Raw genomic sequence first — 18,974 nt, 5'->3', positions numbered from 1 at the left:
TAGGTAAAATGAGGACCCAGATTGTTGGGGGCAATAAGCTGACTTTGTAATAATGCCGCTTGGGGGGGGGGGGCGAAAGCCCTAATTAGCAGGCATATACATAGAATGAAGGCTATTGCTAAGCACATTGGTTTGTGCTTTAGATTGTAAGCCGCCCTGAGTCTTCGGAGAAAAAATAAATGGGATTAAAAAAAAGAAAAAGAAAAAAGGCGTTGACTTCCGACTCCCTCAAGTGCAGTAGAATAAAACCGTAATATCAAACTTCAACTTTTTATTTTTACATAATAGTATAAACTAGCCATTTCTATGACAACAAATCTACCTAATCAGTAAACCCAAAGAGATCTTTTCAACTTCTGAAAAAAGGTATGTAGACCTTTTATGTATATAGAATATATCCTCACATAAGAATGTAATAATGGGAGAAGGGATCGAACAGTGCTGTGGCACAAGTTCAGTGACTCTCAACAAACCTGTAGCAATATTCTTGGCTCTCATCTGCCCAATAAAGAAATTAAATATTTGTACTTGGAGTAGATAAAAAAGTTGAAAACAGATGATTTACTATTCGATGAAATATTATTTATGAGAAATTTTTGGAGTTTGATCAGATTATATTCTTCACAAAGTAGGTTTCCCATTCCCATTTTCTTACAAGGACAAACTGTCTTGATTTTAATGATCAATAGAATTTCTATGCAGTACAGAATTAAATAAATTATTTTACCTTACTTCTTGTTTTGGAAGTTTTCTAATAAAAATAAACAATGTCCACAAAATGCGTCTAATTTTCTAATGGTGTTCAAGGAAAAGTTAGCAATCAAAAAGTCTTTTTTATTTTCTGTTAATGTATTCATCAAAGTATACAGAAATGATTCAATTGTATTCCATTCTTAAAAACTCTTTAAAAAGAGTTTTTTTGGAATAGCTAACATTACAAAGATAGGTTCAAGGTACAGAAAGATCTTGATAGACTTGAATACTGGATCCTATCTAACAGAATGAAATTCAGTGGTAAGAAAAGTACAATTCTAGATTTAGGCAAGAAAAACCAAATGTATAGAATAGGCGATACGTGGCTCAATAGTAGTAACTGCAAGAGGGATCTTGGAGTCCTAGTGGACAATCACTTAAATATGAGCCAGCAGTGTGCTGCAGCTGCCAAAAACGGCAATGCAGTGTTAGGGCTACATTAACAATGGGATAGAATCAAGATCACGTGAAGTGTTAATACCACTTAATAATGCTTGATAAGACCATACTTGGAATATTGCATCCAGTTTTTGTTACCATGATATAAAAAAGATGTTGAGACTCTAGAAAGAGTGCAGAGAAGAGCAACAAAGATGATTAGGGGAATGGAGGCTAAAATATATGAAGAACAGTTGCAGGAACTGGGTATGTCTAATTCAATGAAAATAAGGACTGGGGTGACATAATAGCAGTCTTCCAATATGTAAGCGGCTGCCATGGAGAAGAGGGGGGTCAACCTATTCTCCACAGTACAATAGAATAGAGCTGGAAGGGACCTTGGAAGTCTTCTAGTCCAGCCCCCTGCTAAAGCAGCAGAACCTATACCATCTCAGACAAGTGACTATGCAACCTCTTCTCAAAAATCTCCAGTGATGGAGTGTCCACAACCTCCGGAGGCAAGCCATTCCACTGGTTAATTGTCCTCACTGTCAAGAAGTTTCTCCTTAATTCTAGGTTGCCTCTCTCCTTGATCAGTTTTCAACCATTGTTTCTGGTTTTGCCCTCTGGTACTTTGGTGAATAATGTGACCCCTTCTTCTTTGTGGCAGCCACTCAAATACTGGAATACTGCTATCATGTCTCCCCTATTTCTTCTTTTCTTTAGACTAACCAAACCCAAATCTCGCACTGTTCTTTGTATGTTTTAGTCTCCAAGTGTTTATTCATCTTACTTGCTCTTCTCTGAATTTTTTCCAAACTCTCAACATCTTTTTTGTGATATGGTGACCAAAATTGGCTGCAGTATTCCAGGTGTGGTCTTACTAGGGTTTTATAAAGCGGTACTAATAGCTCATGTGATCTTGTTTCTATATCCGTTTATACAACCCAGGATTGTATTAGCTTTTTTGGCTGCTGCTGCACATTGCTGGCTCATGGTTAAGTGATCGTCCACTAGGACTCCAAGGTCCCTCTCAGTTACTGTTTTTAAGACAGGTCTTTCCCAATCTGTACTTGTACCTTTGATTTTTCCTGCCTAAATGTAAAACTTTGCTCTTCTCCATACTGAAACTCATTTTGTTGGATAGGGCCCATTGTTCAAGTTTGTCAAGATCTTTTTGGAGTTTGTCTTCTGGGGTGTTGGTAACTCCTGCCAGTTTGGTGTCATCTGCAAGTACTTGAAGGCAAAATCAAGGAGAACCCAACTTAGAACTAAGGAGAAATTTCCTAACAGTGAGAACAATTAACTAGTGGAATGTCTTGTCTTCAGACATTGTGGCTGCTGCAACACTGGAGGTTTTTAAGAAGAGATTGTCTGAAATGGTACAGGGTTTCCTGATTGAGCAGGGGTTTTGATTAGAAGACCTCTAAGGTCCCTTTCAACTCTGTTATTCAGTTAAATTAAACTGTTAAAGTATGTCTTATTCTGATTCTAGAATTGTCTCACTAGAGTAAGAACAACATGGGGTATACTGTGGTCGTGATCAGTGAATCCACTACAATACTTACGAAGGAAGAAATAATTGTACAAACACAAAGGAGCTACTTACTTTCTTTTTCTTATATGAATTGTAAAAAATAAAATGACTTTTAAAGAGGAAGATTCAATCACAACTTTACACTGACTTTTAATGTTAATAAAATAAAGATAATTTACATAATAGTGCTTTGCTTGCAAAAATTTAAATAATCTTGTTACCTTGTCTTTTAAGTTCTTCCATTTGTTCTTCTTTCAGATCCAGTTGCTCTGTTAATCTTGATGCAGAACCTAGAGCTTCATTTGCTTCATCCAACCTTTCCTGTATGATGAGGTGGATTGTTAAAAAGTTTTACCATGGTTATCACAGCAAACAACATTTATCTTATATTTCATGCATATGGGTCACACATAAACACATAAATTAATTTAATTAAAGTAAAACCTTTTACAGGCAGTGAGTGCAATTGAGACATTTCTGTCCTTCTCACAAATTCTTTTAGACACTTTTTACTCTAATCTTTCTAAATCCATCATCTAGCATCTTGCTTCCTATAGCCGTGTTTAAAAGTTTATGAGCCCTTTTGAATTTTCAATATTTCTGTATAAATATGTAGATTAAAATAGAACTTTTTGGCTTGAATGAAAACTATTATGTTTACAAAAGGCAACACCATTTCCCCATATAATAAATTTATTATGCTCATCTGTGAAGCATGGTGGTCAGAGTATTATATTTTGGGCTTACTTTGCTGCCTCTGGGCCAGGACAGCTTGCTACTATCAATGAAACTATGAATTCTGAATTGTACCAGCAAATTCTACAGGAAAATGTCAGAGTATCTGTCTGTGAACTGAAGCTTAAAAGAAAGTGGGTCATGCAGCAAGACAACAACCCAAAACACACAAGCTGCATGATTCAAGAATGGCTAAAGCAGAAAAAAGTTAACATTTTGGAATGGCCAAGTTAAAGCCCTAACTTTATTCATAGAGAAATGTTAGGGAAGGACTCAAAGCAGGCAGTTCATGCAAGGAAGCCCACCAACATCCCTGAGTTAAATTGCTCTGTAAGGAGAAATGGGCTCAAATTCCTTCAAATTGATGTGCTGGACTGATCAACAGCTATTGGAAACATTTAGATGCAGTTATTGCTGCTCAAGGGGGGCACACCAGTTACTGAAAGGCAAAACCATACTTTTGCCACACACAACATGCACATTTAGATCATTTTCCTCCATAAGTAAATGAACAAGTATAATGTGATTTGTTTAATTGGGTTGTCTTTATATAGTGTTAGGAGTTGTGTAGAAAACAGATTGTGTTTTGGGTCGTATTTGTGCAGAAATACTGTAAATTCAAAAGGGTTCACCCATCTGTAAGCATCACTGTACATCAACTGTTACTACTCCTTAAAATTTTCTGATTTTTTTTCCTTTGCTGAGTCAGTTTGAATACATAAGCTAAGCTACAGAATCTTCTCAACTTACTTGTAACAAAACCACTTTGTCTTCTAGCTGCTCTGCTTTCTTCTTCCATTCTGCAGTCTGCTTTTGGGCTTTTTGTAGCTCAGCTGAATACATGGCTTTCTCTTCTAAAGTTAAAATATGCTTATTTAGCCTTTTAAAACACATTCATTATTAAAATCAGGTACTGAGAGAACAGCTTGTTCAACAGATTTAGTATCACCAAAACGGTATACAAGGCTACCCATGAAGGTCCTTTTTCCAGAGTGAAGCCAGGGAATTCTGAAATGGGACATACCATAGCTGTCCCAGGGTGTGTGTGTGTGTGTGTGTGTGTGTGTGTGTGTGTGTGTGTGTGTGATCATACTTTGAGGAGGAGGGTGGCTTTCTGCTGGAGTATTTTTCTGAAGCGCATTCCTAGCAAAAGTTCTTTTGGCCAAGGTGCAAGAGTTAATCTTATAGTGCTATATAAGGAAGGGCACAAATACCGCATAGCAATCCTACACATGTTTCCAGGGAGAGGCAATAATGTCAAGGGGAGCCAAGCTGCTGTGCCATCTTGCCACCCGGGGATATGATTAAATCAAACAGATAATCCTTTAATTTTTTTCACCATCAGCCATGTATGAACTCATTTTAGCCTTCCTGAACCAAGAAAGCACTTTGCAGTCTGCTATGTCCAACAGGGAGCTTGTGGGAAAGCAAAGTCGGTATTTCAGGCCTACGTTTTCGCAGACTCCTCTGAGTGGAATGAGAAGTGTCCTTGGCCCCCCACCTAGTGACTTTGTTTTCTTTCCTACAGTCTTCGCTCTCTACAGCAGGGCACATGAGAAAGGTCCTAAAAGGTAAAGGACGCACAGGAGGGATTGGCATGATTCCCCCCCCCTCTTTGCTTGCTCTCTCTGGCTACAGGTTCCAAGATTGGACATCCTGGTTTTTCAGTTTCAGTCAAGAGTGTGTGGGTACAGGGGTGGACCTCCTCTAACATCAGGAACCCTTTTCCCTTCACTTCTTTGCTTTCTCTTCTATGGAGAAGAGAAAGTCATTGATGCTTCAGAAGGAACTACAGGAAGTCCTTGACTTACAACCAGAGGCTTAGTGATTGTTCGAAGTGAAGATGGACCTCCCCAGGGCTACTTACAATCCAGATTCGAAGTTCCTACGGCTGCCACCCCACTGAGGTCATGCGTTCGCATTTTGGGCAACTGGCCCTCATTTACATGAAAACCTGTCTGCATTTTTGCCAGCATTTTACTTCCTTTTTCTGGCAAAAAAAAAGTCCATGGCAGACAATGGATTCACTTAACAACCATTTAACCCCTTAACACACACAGTGGTTCATTTAACATCAACTGCAAAAAAGATGGCAAAATTGGTCACATTCACATGACAGCTTGCTTAACAACTGGCATGACTTAAGTCCATAATTTTGGGCTCAATTATGGTAATGTTAAAAATTAATTGTATTGCCAGTTTGACGACCAAGAGCCAGAAGGTGGTGGTTAAAAAAAAATGGTGCCTTTGGTTTACATTTCCTCTGGTTCCCAAGCCATCAAAGAGTAGTGATAAGAAGTACGTGTTGTTTTTATTTATTTGACTTCTATGTTTGCCAAATCAGAGTCAAAGTAACCCGTAACATTTGACTTGGGAGCTTTGGTTTGACTGCATTCTTCCGAAAGAATCAGAAGAGGGGATATGATGCATTAAGGCATTCCTAAAGGTAAAGGTAAAGGTTCCCCCGCACATGCGTGCTAGTCGTTTCCGACTCTAGGGGCCGGTGCTCATCTCCGTTTCAAAGCCGAAGAGCCAGCGCTTGTCCGAGGATGTCTCCGTGGTCATGTGGCCGGCATGAGTAGACGCCGAAGGCGCACGGAACGCTGTTACCTTCCCACCGTAGCGGTCCCTATTTTTCTACTTGCATTTTTTACGTGCTTTCGAACTGCTAGGTTGGCAGAAGCTGGGACGAGTAACAGGCGCTCACTCTGCTACGCGGCACTCGGGATTCGACCCGCCAAACTGCCGACCTTCTGATCGACAAGCTCAGCGTCCTAACCCACTGAGCCACCGCGTCCCTAGGCATTCCTAGAGAGTGTTATTTCTGTCTTTAGTTTGTCAGTCATTGAGCTGAAGTTACCGTAAAGGAAGCCCAGAAAAAAAGAAATGGCAAAACAAACCAACAAACAAAACGAGCAATGTGAGCTTGCCCATGTGGAGGGTTGGCAGAGTTCACAATGTGTCTGATCTCCAAAAAAAAAAAAAAGGAAGGGCTGGAACTAGAGAAGATAGGTATCTCTTCCTATAGGAAGAAAGTCTTTCTAGTCCTGTCTCCAGAGCGAATGAGAGGGAGATTTCCATTTTAAAATGCCCCGCTTGAGAGAAAAAAAATAGTAATAAAATTGTATTTACATTTTTAGATTACAAGGAAAGACAATCATGGCAACCTATACATTTAACTTACCCCGTTGAAACTGCTCTAGCACCATCTGCAGGTTCGTGAGGGACATGGCATACTGCTTAACTTGGTCTTGTGAAAGTGTTAGCTGAAGCATAGTCTCATCTCTTTGTACAGTAACAAGATTCAATTGTTCTTGCAGGGATTCCACCTGCATGCTTGCCTGATGGCTTCAGATAAAACATAAATATTTAGAAATACATTTTTTTATTGCTGATCTATTATCTGTTATTACACACATACGTTGTTAATACTTTTGGGGAGGGGCCTTTATTATTTTTGTTTTTAATCGCCCTGTAAACCGCCCTGAGTCCTTCGGGAAAGGGCAGTATATAAATGTAATAAAATAAATAAATAAATTATACTCTGCCCAAAGTCCATTATGACTGGGGCAAGTAAAGCTTCTTGTATCCATTTTTTGAAAACATAGCCATGCAAACAGCAGTTACTGAGGAGACAAACTATTACCTGACATTTTCCACTACAGTTGATGAAGACTGAAGCTTTTCCTCCAAATTGCGGACTTTCTTTTTTAGCTTTGATTCCCGATCCTCAGCGGCTAAAGCTTCACGTGTGGAGGTATCTTCCCTTTCTAAAAGATGATTGCGTAACCTGTCTAGCTCTTGATTTAATCGCTGCTCCTTCTCACGTAAATACTGCACCTGTATGTGATTGAAGAAATATTCTTTCGGTTCCTTATGTTACTATCATCTATTTATCGTTCACTACTTTCCTGCATCCTTTACCTCATTCTGTAGAGCACTGGTTTCCATTTGTTTCTGCTTGAGGGCCAACATGACTTGATCTCGCTCTTGCTGAAATGCAACAGCTTTTTCATGCATTGACTTGGCTTCATTTAACAGCTGGTTTAGTTCTCCTGTCTTTCCCTTTCACAAATAAAAATAACAAGAGGATTAAAGCTCTGGGATATCACATCAAGACAAGCAGACTTTGTTCGTTTGAACATGTATAGATCCCCAAAATGCTGCAGTTGCCCATGAGGCTTGATTCCCCAAACATTCTTTTAAGTAAAATTGATTTGAGAGGCTGAAGTTTTGCATTATGCCAGCTTCCCATATAAGTTAATTTAAAAAACCTTAAGAATATAAGCATAGCCCTGTGGGGAGTTGATGATCAAGATGATAATAAATAATATACAGGTAGTCTTCGACTTACAAGAGTTCGTTTAGTGACCATTCAAAGTCACAACGGCACTGAAAAAAGTGACTTATGACCGTTTTCCGCACTTATGACCACGGCGGCATCCCCATGGTCACGTGATTTACATATGGATGCTTGACAGCTGGTTCATATTTATGACAGTTGCAGTGTCCCAGGGTCTTGTGATCACTTTGTGCAACCTTCTGACAAGCAAAGACAATGGGAAAGCCAGATTCACTTAACAACTGTGCAACTAATTTAACAACTTCAGTGATTCACTTAACAAATGTTGCAAGAAAAGTTGTAAAATGGGGGAAAACTCACTTAACAAATTTCTCACTTAACAACATAAATGTTGGGCTCAATTTTGGTCATAATTTGAGGACTACCTGTATTAAATTTATATGCTGCCTGACTATCAGATCCAATTAAGGCCCATCTAAGTTTGCCATTTTGTTTCTCCTATGGCCAACCAGAAACTAATTCAAGTCAGGTGGGCATTCACAGGCATGCTAGAGTCCATAGGCCCCATTTTCTTTACCTATGCTCTAGTGGGGGAAAAAAAGCTGGTATCACCTTTCCGAATTCAGCACAGGAAATGGAAATCCTACATTAGAGTTTAAATAATGTGACATAATGGCAGTCCCATTTCCTCCCATATGATTTTGATGCAGAAGAATTCAAACTCATTGCATACCTGTTCTCTTTCTTTCAACATCTTTTCAAACGTAAGCGCTTTCTCCTTCATGGAATTATGTTCAAATTCCTTCTCCCTTAACATTATTGAAAACTGCATGTTGGTCTCTTGTAGGGCTCGGAATTCCGTTTCTTTTTCCTGGCTTTTTCCTGCTATTCTGTCATTTTCTTCCTTCAATTTACAAACATCCATTTCTAAGATAAGTGTCCTCTCTTTCAGGTTAGTGACACTTTGTTTTAGCAGCTCATTTTCACTCTCTTTACTACTAAGATTTTCACTCAGAGAAAGCAACTGGTCACTTTTTGATTTTATCAGCAGATCTTTTTCTTTGAGGGACATCTGTAAAATGTCAGATTTCTCCTTTAACTGCTTTATTTCAAAGCCAAATTCCTGTTGACACTTTCTTTCGACCTCTGACGATGCAGCCATAGAATCAGACAATCTCTGATTATTTTCTTGCAAAGTCTGGATAAGCGAATCCTTTTCCTGCAATGTTTTCTTCATGAATTCTAGTTCCTCATTTAGTGATTTACACTCACCGTCCAACATTTGAGAAGTATTACTGGGAACTTCTAATGGTTTTTCCTCAACAGAAGAAGTTACCAATAGTGGTGGCGTTCCCATATCAAGCTTTCCAAGAATTATATCCCGAGTATTATTAAGGTTTCCTATGCTCTGCTGAACTTGGGCTAATTCTTGAGTAAATGTTTTTAACTTTTTCTCATTTTGTTCATAGCCCTGTATTAAGCCACTGTACTCTAGTTGTAGCTGAGAATTGTTTTCACTATCAACAGAAATTTGTATCTGAAGCTTTTGTAGTTCTTCTTGGAGATGACCAGACTCATGCTGCATATTTTGAACAGTAGTCATTACTTGTTTCTTCCATTCTTCCATTTTCTTTACTTGCTGTTTCAATGTGTCACGTTCCTGTAAAAGTTTTTCAAACTGATTACTATTAATTTCTTGTAATTCACTGCCTGAATTTATACTGGAAGACTGCAGGACAGTTAACAAAGTTTGGCATTTCTGACTTAAAGCATCCATCTCAATATCTTTCTCTCGTATGATGCGGGATAAGTTCTTTATAGTCTCTCGAGACATATCATGACTGCTAGTTTCAAATTCACTGGATAGTTTTTGGTTTTCTTCTTGTAACTTTTTCATGGCCGATTCCTTAGCTGCAACAATATCTACTAATTTGTGGTAATCTGCTTTTAACTGACTGTTTTCTCTAGTTTTTTCACTAAGAACTGCTAACACTTGTTCTCTTTCCATGGCATAGGTCTGTAATTGCTGTTGAAGGAAAAAAACATCCTGCTGGTAAGATGGGGAGGAAACCCTTGCATGCAATGCTTGTATTTCTAAGTTTTTTTCTTGAATGATCTGTGTAAGTTTGCCAACTTCATCTTTAGATAACTGGTCAATCTGTCTACTTAGCGAAACATTCTTTTCATTCAGAAGCTTGATTTCCATTTCTCTCTCTTTAATGCCTTTTATCAGCCTTTCAATGTCAACCTTAGACAGGTCATGTTTCTCATTCCCACTTTCACCATTGAGTGTCTGAACTTTAGATTCCTGAAAAAGGTCAGGAGGGTCTTGCTGAATTACCTTCCTTTGCTTGCTTAGTTGCATTTTAATTTGTTCTACTGTTCTCTGTAGACTTTGGATTTCCTCATCCTTCTCCATGCACACCTGCCTATGTATGGTGTTCATTTGCTCATGTTGAAATTTGGATTCCTCACTTTCCTTTTTGTATTCTTGTAGGGATTGCTGTAGTTGAGTCATTTTCAAGTTCTGATCCTCAAAAGTCTTTTTGTTTAATTTCACCTCTTCTTCCAGATTATTTTTAAGTATGGTTAATTGGGTTATTTCTGCTTCAAGTTCTGTCATGATATCTAAGGTTTTGGGCTCAGCCAAAGGAGGTGACCTACTCTGTTGTTCTTTTAATCGCTCGTTCTCTTCTTTCAAATGACTGGCCTCTTCTTTCATAGCCAAAAGACTTTTCTCCTTTTCCTCTAAATTCTGCTTTAGTCCCTCAATTCTTTTTGCACTCTCAATATAATCTTCACGTTGCTGCTCTAACTCAAAAACTCTGGTTTTAAATTTTTCCACAAAGATTTCTTTCTCTTTTATGAGCTCTGTCAGTTGTTTTTGCCCAGCTAAACTAGTGGTTAACATCTCTTTAGTTTCTTCATGATCCACTTCCATCTGTTCAATGTTCCTTTTGAGTTCAGCTATCTCAAAGTCTTTGTCTTGAGAAAGTTTTACTAACCGTTCATGTTCAAACTGTAAAGCAGTGGTATCCATATTACGTGCATTTGACAACTCCTCAATGGTCTGTTCATATTTATGAGCCTGTTCCAATAATTGTTTTTCAGACTGGTGTAATTCTCTTTCTAACTGTCCCTTTTCAAGTTTCAAAGCTTCCAGCATAGTATCTTTTTCAAAACCAATTTTACTCTTCTCACTATTAGCTATTTGTAACTGTTGTTTAAGTTCCTCACATGCTAAATGAAGTCTTCCCTTTTCTGCTTGAAGATTCAAGATGGATTTTTCCAAATCTGTATTTAATAGTTTATTTTCAGAAATTTGCTCCTTCAGGTCTGATATTTCTTTTTCTCTTTCAATGACTGAATGATCTTGATTATAAATATCAGATTTCTGAAGTATCTTGGTTAATTCATTTTTGAGAAGAGAACATTCTTCTTCTTTTTCAGTTAGGTTTTTCTTTAATTCTATACTTTCCTGTTCATTTTTGGAGCTATAACGTTGAGATGTTTTAAGTTGTTCTCTTAACTCTTTTATTTCACTTTCCTGGTGTTGGTTAGTCATGTGCAAATCATTAAGGGCAACAGTGCATTGATTCAATGTTTCTTTCTGGCTTTGCAGCTCTTTGCTCAATTCCATTTTCTCCGCTTCCAACATAGATATTGTTTCTTTCCCAGATTTTTCATCCAGTTTTAGCTGGTTGATAACTTCAGCAGCTTCTGCATTTTGTTTGGCCAGCTGTTCCTTCAACATTATCATATGCTAAAATAAAAAAAAGTATTTTTTATTTATGACACACAAGTAAAGCTTTGAGTGAAAATACTCTTACTTTACAATGTTTTCAAAGTATTGTATTTATGTTACTGATATCAATCATCAAAAAATATAATGTATAAACTGTCCAGCACCATTGCATTTTACCACTTTTTTAATCGGGAACAATTGCCTCCTCATTAGCAGAAGACTGATCTTCAGGGTTTCATTAATTCATAATACTGACATTTTGCTGGGTATCCATCTTGTTCAATCAGAGCAAGGGGAAAGGGCATTATTTCAAGAAAATCTGCTAGGGGCAATATTGGGGGGAGGCAAAGTCACAGTCAAAAATCAATGGAATTACTTTTTGCCTATCTTTTCCCCTTTCCAATCTATTCTTTCACCTTTTCCTTTTTTCCAAAAATACTAATTCTTCTCTTTCCAGATAAAAAGTAGATTATATTAGTTAGAGGTCTGAAGAAGGCTTTTGAAAAAACAAATTTTAAAAAATAGTTGACTAGGAAAGCCTAGAAACTTTCATATTTTGGTTGCACAGATATTTAAACACAAAAGCACATCTTTTGTAAATTACACAGTATTCCTGCCTCACCCTTATATTTCTCACCTGGGTAGCTTCTTGGTTCTGCTTGTCCAGTTCTTCCAATTCTGCTCTTAGAGTTTCTTTTTCAGCACTGCTTTCGTTCAATTCATGTTGTTTCTTTAGCAGGTCTTGTAGCTGATTTAATTCCAAGTTGGGTCCTTCCATACTACTAACAGGTTGTAAACTTCTCATTTCTTTGTTAACTTCTCCCTTAATTTAGACACAAAAAAGATCTTAAATTTAATAGGATAAAATCAATTTGAACATAACTAAATATCTAACAATCTATGGTATTTTATGCCATCAAATCTATAAAAGACATTTCAAAATATTTCTGCAAATTCTTCAAATTCACATTCAGCACCTTCAAAGTGATACTGGGTTTGCATACTTCCTTTTTTATCAATTTTGGAAATTGCTTTATCTGCTTTTCAATATGTTTTGCAGCAACAGGTGCATTTCCTTCAATCCTTAGCAAAAAAAAAGTTTTAAACAGAAGTTTAAAGACTTAATTTTTCCCAAAAACAAACAGCAAAAGGGTAATTAAATTTTTAATTTTAGAAAGTTGCAAATGGATTCAGAGACACATAAATTTGAAATAAGATTTTGGAATTAATTATAAGAATCCTTATAATTTCATTTTGAATTCTTTAAAAATCATGGTAGGAAGGGACTTTGAAGATTGATTACTAGAGGGAAATAGAAGGAACAAAATATTATAATTAAAGGAGAAGGACATTCAACATACTGAAAAATATTTTTGAAGAATGGATCTTTTATGTTGGACATGTTGAAGGTTATTTTCGAACAACAGATCCAGAAATGAATTCTAAGGGTATCTGTATAGATACGCTGCATTTAAAAGATGTTACAAAAGAGGAAAAAAATTCTATTGGACAAGAATGAGACTGATCTGAAAATAGATTTAAAGATAACAAGCTACAAAAATGATATGAAAAAAGATGCTACACTAGACATACAAAAGAAACTGGTTGCTATCTTAATAATTAAAAGGGATATTCAAATAACCAACCAAGAGAGTGAACTAATTTTCCTATATTGGATTTACAAAAGAGGCATGTTAAAGTTTGAAGAATTTTGTGAGAAGAGACAAAGAAAAAATGAAAAGATTTCAAATTTCAGATCATTATTTGAAGAGACTAAAATCCAGACTGCTAAAAGTGAATGGAAGGAATATAAATTTGGTTTATTTGATCAAGGTTAAAATACATGTTACTGTTTTTGGTAAACTTTAATGACTTTTGTTGATTAGGATTGAAATTGTGAGGGTTTAAGGATTTATTTATGGAGAGGTTATTTATGGAATAATGGAATATGGAAAGAAGAGATAATTTGTTGCATTTTAAGAAAAGATGCTGTTTTTCTTTCTTTTCTATTTTCTTTTTCTCTTCTGCATCTTTATTTTTTTTCTTTCTTGTTTGTATGTTATCACTGTAGTTGTAATTTTTTTAATAAAATTACTATTAAAAAAGAACTTGTGTGTGTTCTATAACTGATCATCTGAATTGCCTGTCTTCTTCTAAAATGAGTTAGGTCCAAATATTTGCCTGATGCTAGATTGGAAATACAGGTAGTCTTGAACTTATGACCACAATTGAACCCAACATTTATGTTGTTAAGTGAGAAATTTATTAAGTGAGTTTTGCCCCATTTTATGACTTTTCTTACCACATTTGTTAAGTGAAACACTGAAGTTGTTAAATTAGTTACACGGTTGTTAAGTGAATCTGACTTTCCCACTGTCTTTGCTTGTCAGAAGGCTGCACAAAGTGATCACAAGACTCTGGGACACTGCAACTGTCATAAATATGAACCAGCTGTCAAGCATCCATCACATGACCATGGGGATGCTGCAATGGTCATAACTATGAAAAATAGTCATAGGTCACTTTTTCAGTGCCGTTGTAACTTTGAATGTTCACTAAACGAACTCTTGTAAGTTGAAGACTACCTGTAAAAGACTGTGCCTTTGTGGAAAAAATAAGCCAATGACTTCTTAAAAGGTATGTGTATACTTCAAAGGGAAAAAAAGGGAAGGGAAGAAGAAAAATATTGAGTTATACAAACCAAGGTAAGGCTCATCACTTGGAGTTGTCTGTTTAATCATACAATAGCTCTGACATAGAACTGGGCCACAAATTTACTTTTGATATTTTTGTTATAATTGGTTGAACCATAAGTGTCTTAACCTAATAAATCCTTTAAAAGCTTTATGTACTTGTAGTGGTTTATAAATTTTAGTAGTATTTGTGTCCTTTTATAGTTATCTAACTTACAGCATCTATTCACTGTAAACTTATTTGTAATTTTATAGGATTCTGATCAGTGGTGGGATTCAAATATGTGAACAACTGGTTCTCTGTGTGGATACCGCTTCCAGAAGTCCATTCTGGGCCTGGGCAACAAAAAATTAGCTACCGTTTCTGCCGAAGTGGTGCGAACTGGCTGTATCACACCGATTCTGATATTTTTTAATTCCTGTATTCTGTAATTTTACATTAATAACCTTCTTTTTAACTTTAGTCTATCAATATGATTTTTATTTATTTTTATTTTAGACTGAATTGATTAGTTATAAGTTATAAGTTATATAGTTATATTAGTTATTAGTTTTGGAAGGCTACTGGTTCACAACTGTTGCTCTAACAATTTTTATTTATATAAGAACCCCATTTTTTAGCTTTTCTAATATCTTAAAAAGTAACAAAAATCTAATTATACTTACAGCATAGCTTTTGCATGCTATATTCCACTATGATCCATCTGATCCTGAAATCTTATACATATGGGCAAACAACAAAATAAACATATAGTGCTTATTTTTATTTATTTATCCAATTTATATGACCACTCACAAAGGTGACGTTGGGCAGTGTACAATAAAACTAACAATTAAAACATAAAACCCCTTAAAACAATTAATTAAACATAAATAAGAACATGTTTGCATGTGAGTAGGACTTACAGTGTGGCCAGAGGTAATGCAAGAACTACAAACCAAAAATATAGTTAACTAAAGCCTGTATGCTTATATGTATGTATATAGGTTTGTATATGCATACATATGGTTATTTATCAGAACAATAGTAGTACCAATTTAAGAAATATATAAGATAGAAAACAACTGACTTTATTCTAACCAAAACAGAACTGGGTTCCTTGATTTCAAAAGCTTAATCTCATAAAACTAATATTTATTTCTATACAATAATAATAATACCATTTCAGGAACATTATTTTTTATTATTATTTTATATTACCTTTTACATAGTTACCTGATTTAATGTTTTCAATTTTGTTATTTCACTTTCTGCATCTGTAAAAATGTAAGCAGAAAGTTTGTTGATACACAGAGAATTCAAGTTAATAGAAGAACATATCTTCAGATTTTATTTATTTATTAAATTTATATGCTGCTCATCTCATTGAAAAGTGACTCTAGGCAGCTTACAATTAAAATTATAAACATAAAAGATATTACAAAGATTAACTACAAAGACAAGGAACAAATAAGGGAAGACAAGTAAGGCTGTAGCATCTTCTCAATTAATCCACTAGGCACTTCCAACACTGAGCATTTCCATTAAGACTCCGGGCTAACGGGCAGGTTTTATCTCCTTTCCAGAAAGCCGAAAGCGTGGGAGCAAACCTCAACCCAGGCAGACCTCAAATATAAAGACATATTGCATAAGGTGGAGGCCAATACCATTGGGCAGAGACAGTTCCTTAGTTAATCTGGACCCATGAAGGGCTTTAAAGGTGATAACCAACTCTTTGAATTGGACTTGGAAGCAAACAGTAGCCAATGCAGCTCACATACCATAGGTGTTATGTGCACCATCCTAGGAGCAGCTAAAAATGACCATAGCTATAGCTTTCAAATACTCTTCAAGAATAGCCCAATTTGGAGAGCATTGCAATAGTACAAAAGACAGATGATTTAAGGCATGGCCTCACGATCCAAGAAACAGTGTAGGACTCCAAGCTGTGCATTGTGTCTGTCTGGAATAGTGAAACTTTACTCTAGAACTATAGATGATGAACTCCCGGATTCCAAGAATCCCCACAGCCACTCTCTCTTACCAGGATTCAGCTGAAGCCCATTGCCCCCCATCCAGACCCCCACAAATTCCAGCACCATGAAGGCAGCTACAGCATCACTTGGGTCACTCATGATGTTCCATATATAGTTGAGTATCATCAGTGTACTGAAGATACTTGGTGTCAGATGTTCTCACCCACTGGTTTTATGTAGATACTAAAAAGAAGCAGCCGATTCTGCAGCACGCCACAAAGGACAATCCATGGGCTAGACTTCTTATTCCCTATCAACACTGATTGGGACTAACCTTAGAGGAAGGAGGTGGATCATCAGAATACTGCACCCCTCAACCCCAAGTGCCGCAAGTGGCCCGAAAGGATACTGTGGTCAATGATATTGAAAGCCACCCAAAGGTCAAGGAGAGCCAGGATGGATACACTACCTGTATCCCACGCTTGTGCTAGAGATCATCTACAAACGCAACCAATATTGTTTCTATCCCAAACTAACCAAACAGGCCTGAAGCCTGATTAGAAGAGGTCCAGATAATCCATTTCATCCAGGATATTCTGGAGCTGCAGTGTGACCACCTTTTCTACCACCTTCCCTAAAAAGGGAAGATGGGAACCTAGACGAAAATTGTTCAGACAGTGGAGTTAAGTGACGGTTTCTTGAGATATAATGAGTAAAAGTAAAGCAACAAGTAAGTATGGCAAATACATTTATTATCACCTTTTGTATCATTTCAGAACAAATTGGGTTAGGAAGAAAGACAGCCAAAAGAATTGTTTTCCAATATTATAAAGTACAGTAATGCAAATAGGTCAATGGATTTTTGTTTTCGTTTTTCTTAAATTTGTTTTTCTAGAAAGGTTTGATCAGCTCTTTTTTAGGCATGAATGTTTTTCTTACAAACTTGGGGCTAGGAATCAAAGAGCAGTATATGAATCGACCACTTTTCAACTTTCTTCTTTGAACAACAGCGTCTCAATACTGAAAGAGGCAGAGAAAACCACCCAATAAAAACAGAACACTGCTAAATGAAGAAGCATTTTGTGCATAAATCTCTTTGGATCCAATCTATATTTTATAAAACTTTCTTCAGACATTAAAATACAATATGCTATTATGGTGAATTTGCAGTGTTTTCATACCAAGTAGTGCTTGTTGTAATCGTTCCACTTCGGCCTTCAATGATTCTTCTATAAAACTAGGGACTTCCTCTACTTTTACACTGGCCTCTTTTTCAGGAATAGATATTTGGAGTTTACTGCATTCAGATTTTAGACTTTCGTATTCTTCTCTTACTTGATTTTTCTCTTTTTTTACAAATTCAAGTTCTTTCAAGACAATATTTTTCTCTTCTTCTGCTGAAGACAATTGTTGACTTAAACTTTCCACTTTATTTAGTAAGTCACTCAAGTTTGATGGTTTTGATTCATTTTGTAGATCTATTTCAGAAGACGCTTCAGTTTTTCTACCAACTAAGCAAGGAAACATAAATTTATATTAGAACCAAGAAGTACTGTATCATAATGTTATAATTATATTGATTAAATAAGTAAAAATAACAAAGTTAAAACATAAATAAAAGGTAACATTTTGTAAAATCTTAATTTATTTTGCATAAAGTATTAAAAATAGGTACTTTGCAAAGCTTTTTTACAACATTTCTACTGGTACTGTCAAGTTTTACTTGCCAGATATGGTTCAGCTAAATTAGAATTTTTACTGCCAATGATAAGGAAGCCATGTACTTGATTGCCTACTGCACTGCAAAAATGTCTGGATTGTATATATTCTCACAGTTTTAAATTAAGCTTTATTTCTCATGACCTACTGATTTAATGGATATTTCCATCCTTCCGAGGTTGGTAAAATGAGGACCCAGATTGTTGGGGAGGCGCAATATGCTGATTCTGCAAACCACTTAGAGAGGGCTGTAAAGCACTATGAAGTGGTATATAAGTCTAAGTGCCATTGCTATTATAAATACAGTAGGCATATGAAGAGAGATGTGTGATAAGGCCTTTCTGTTGAATTTGCAATTATTGCTAATACTTGAAACAGACATAATTTAACCATAAATCCTGCATGCATATCTTCATTACGAGTGAATATTTTTCCTCTTTTGCACTGTAAGGAGAAAACTATACAGGCTACCATTATTTTGAGATCCTCCTCTACCTCCATCACCCTAAGGTACTTCAGGCACTCAGTGGCTCAGGTCAGGCCTACAGTTATTATAGTAGCCATGAATTCCTAAACTACTTCCAACTTCATGCCCAAGAAAGACAGATTTGTTTGTTTATTCATTTACATATTATATAGCTGCCCAATTGACAGTCAATGATCCCCCCATGACCATAAGCCTGAGAAACAAAACCATCAACGTGGTCATGGCATCTAATCATTCCCACATTTATAAAGCTCCCTTTAAACTCATTTTAAAATTGCAGATATTCAGAATATATAAATGATTTTTTAAAATTATTTCTTGCAGGTTATACCTAGAAAATGTCATTATCTGTTATGGGTGCTCAGCAGTTCAGAATTTGTAAATTATATATAAAGTACTGCTTGGAATAAGATTATAACTTGAAATCAGGTACTTATTTTACAAGTTTAATATGGTAATAATGTCTTAAAATTCTTTTAGAACACTTAACAATCAAGACCTTTCGGTAACTGATCCTCCAATTCTTCTATTCGTTCCTCATATTCACTTAGTTCTTCCCTATGACGTCGGCTTATCTCTGCTAACTTCTGACGATGTGCATCTTGCAATACTGAAAGTTCATGCTGGTGGTCATCTATTTCTTGGCTCAATTTCTGTTTCAGTTCCTA

General features: G+C 36.2%; 1 protein-coding gene across 3 annotated transcripts in view; it reads right to left on the bottom strand.

Annotated features, from left to right (window-relative positions):
- Positions 1 to 18,974, bottom strand: part of TRIP11 (thyroid hormone receptor interactor 11) — a 43,295-nt gene that overhangs the window by 11,039 nt on the left and 13,282 nt on the right. For 2 of the 3 annotated variants that reach the window (XM_083379486.1, XM_083379484.1), the window contains exons 6-15: positions 18,797 to 18,971; positions 17,282 to 17,611; positions 15,361 to 15,401; positions 12,089 to 12,274; positions 8,440 to 11,469; positions 7,328 to 7,468; positions 7,050 to 7,243; positions 6,588 to 6,751; positions 4,154 to 4,257; positions 2,890 to 2,989 (exon numbers count right to left, since the gene is read on the bottom strand). In XM_083379486.1, coding sequence (XP_083235612.1) covers positions 2,890 to 2,989; positions 4,154 to 4,257; positions 6,588 to 6,751; positions 7,050 to 7,243; positions 7,328 to 7,468; positions 8,440 to 11,469; positions 12,089 to 12,274; positions 15,361 to 15,401; positions 17,282 to 17,611; positions 18,797 to 18,971 — 4,465 coding nt within the window. The remainder of the gene's footprint in view (positions 1 to 2,889; positions 2,990 to 4,153; positions 4,258 to 6,587; positions 6,752 to 7,049; positions 7,244 to 7,327; positions 7,469 to 8,439; positions 11,470 to 12,088; positions 12,275 to 15,360; positions 15,402 to 17,281; positions 17,612 to 18,796; positions 18,972 to 18,974) is intronic. The other variant, XM_083379485.1, reaches the window with a different exon arrangement.

The sequence above is a fragment of the Vipera ursinii genome (genome assembly GCF_947247035.1).
Source record: "Vipera ursinii genome assembly, chromosome: 1".
In the NCBI taxonomy this organism is placed as follows: domain Eukaryota; kingdom Metazoa; phylum Chordata; class Lepidosauria; order Squamata; family Viperidae; genus Vipera; species Vipera ursinii.
The sequence above is the reverse complement of the archived record's forward strand: the minus strand, read 5'-3'. Positions and strand labels throughout refer to the sequence as shown.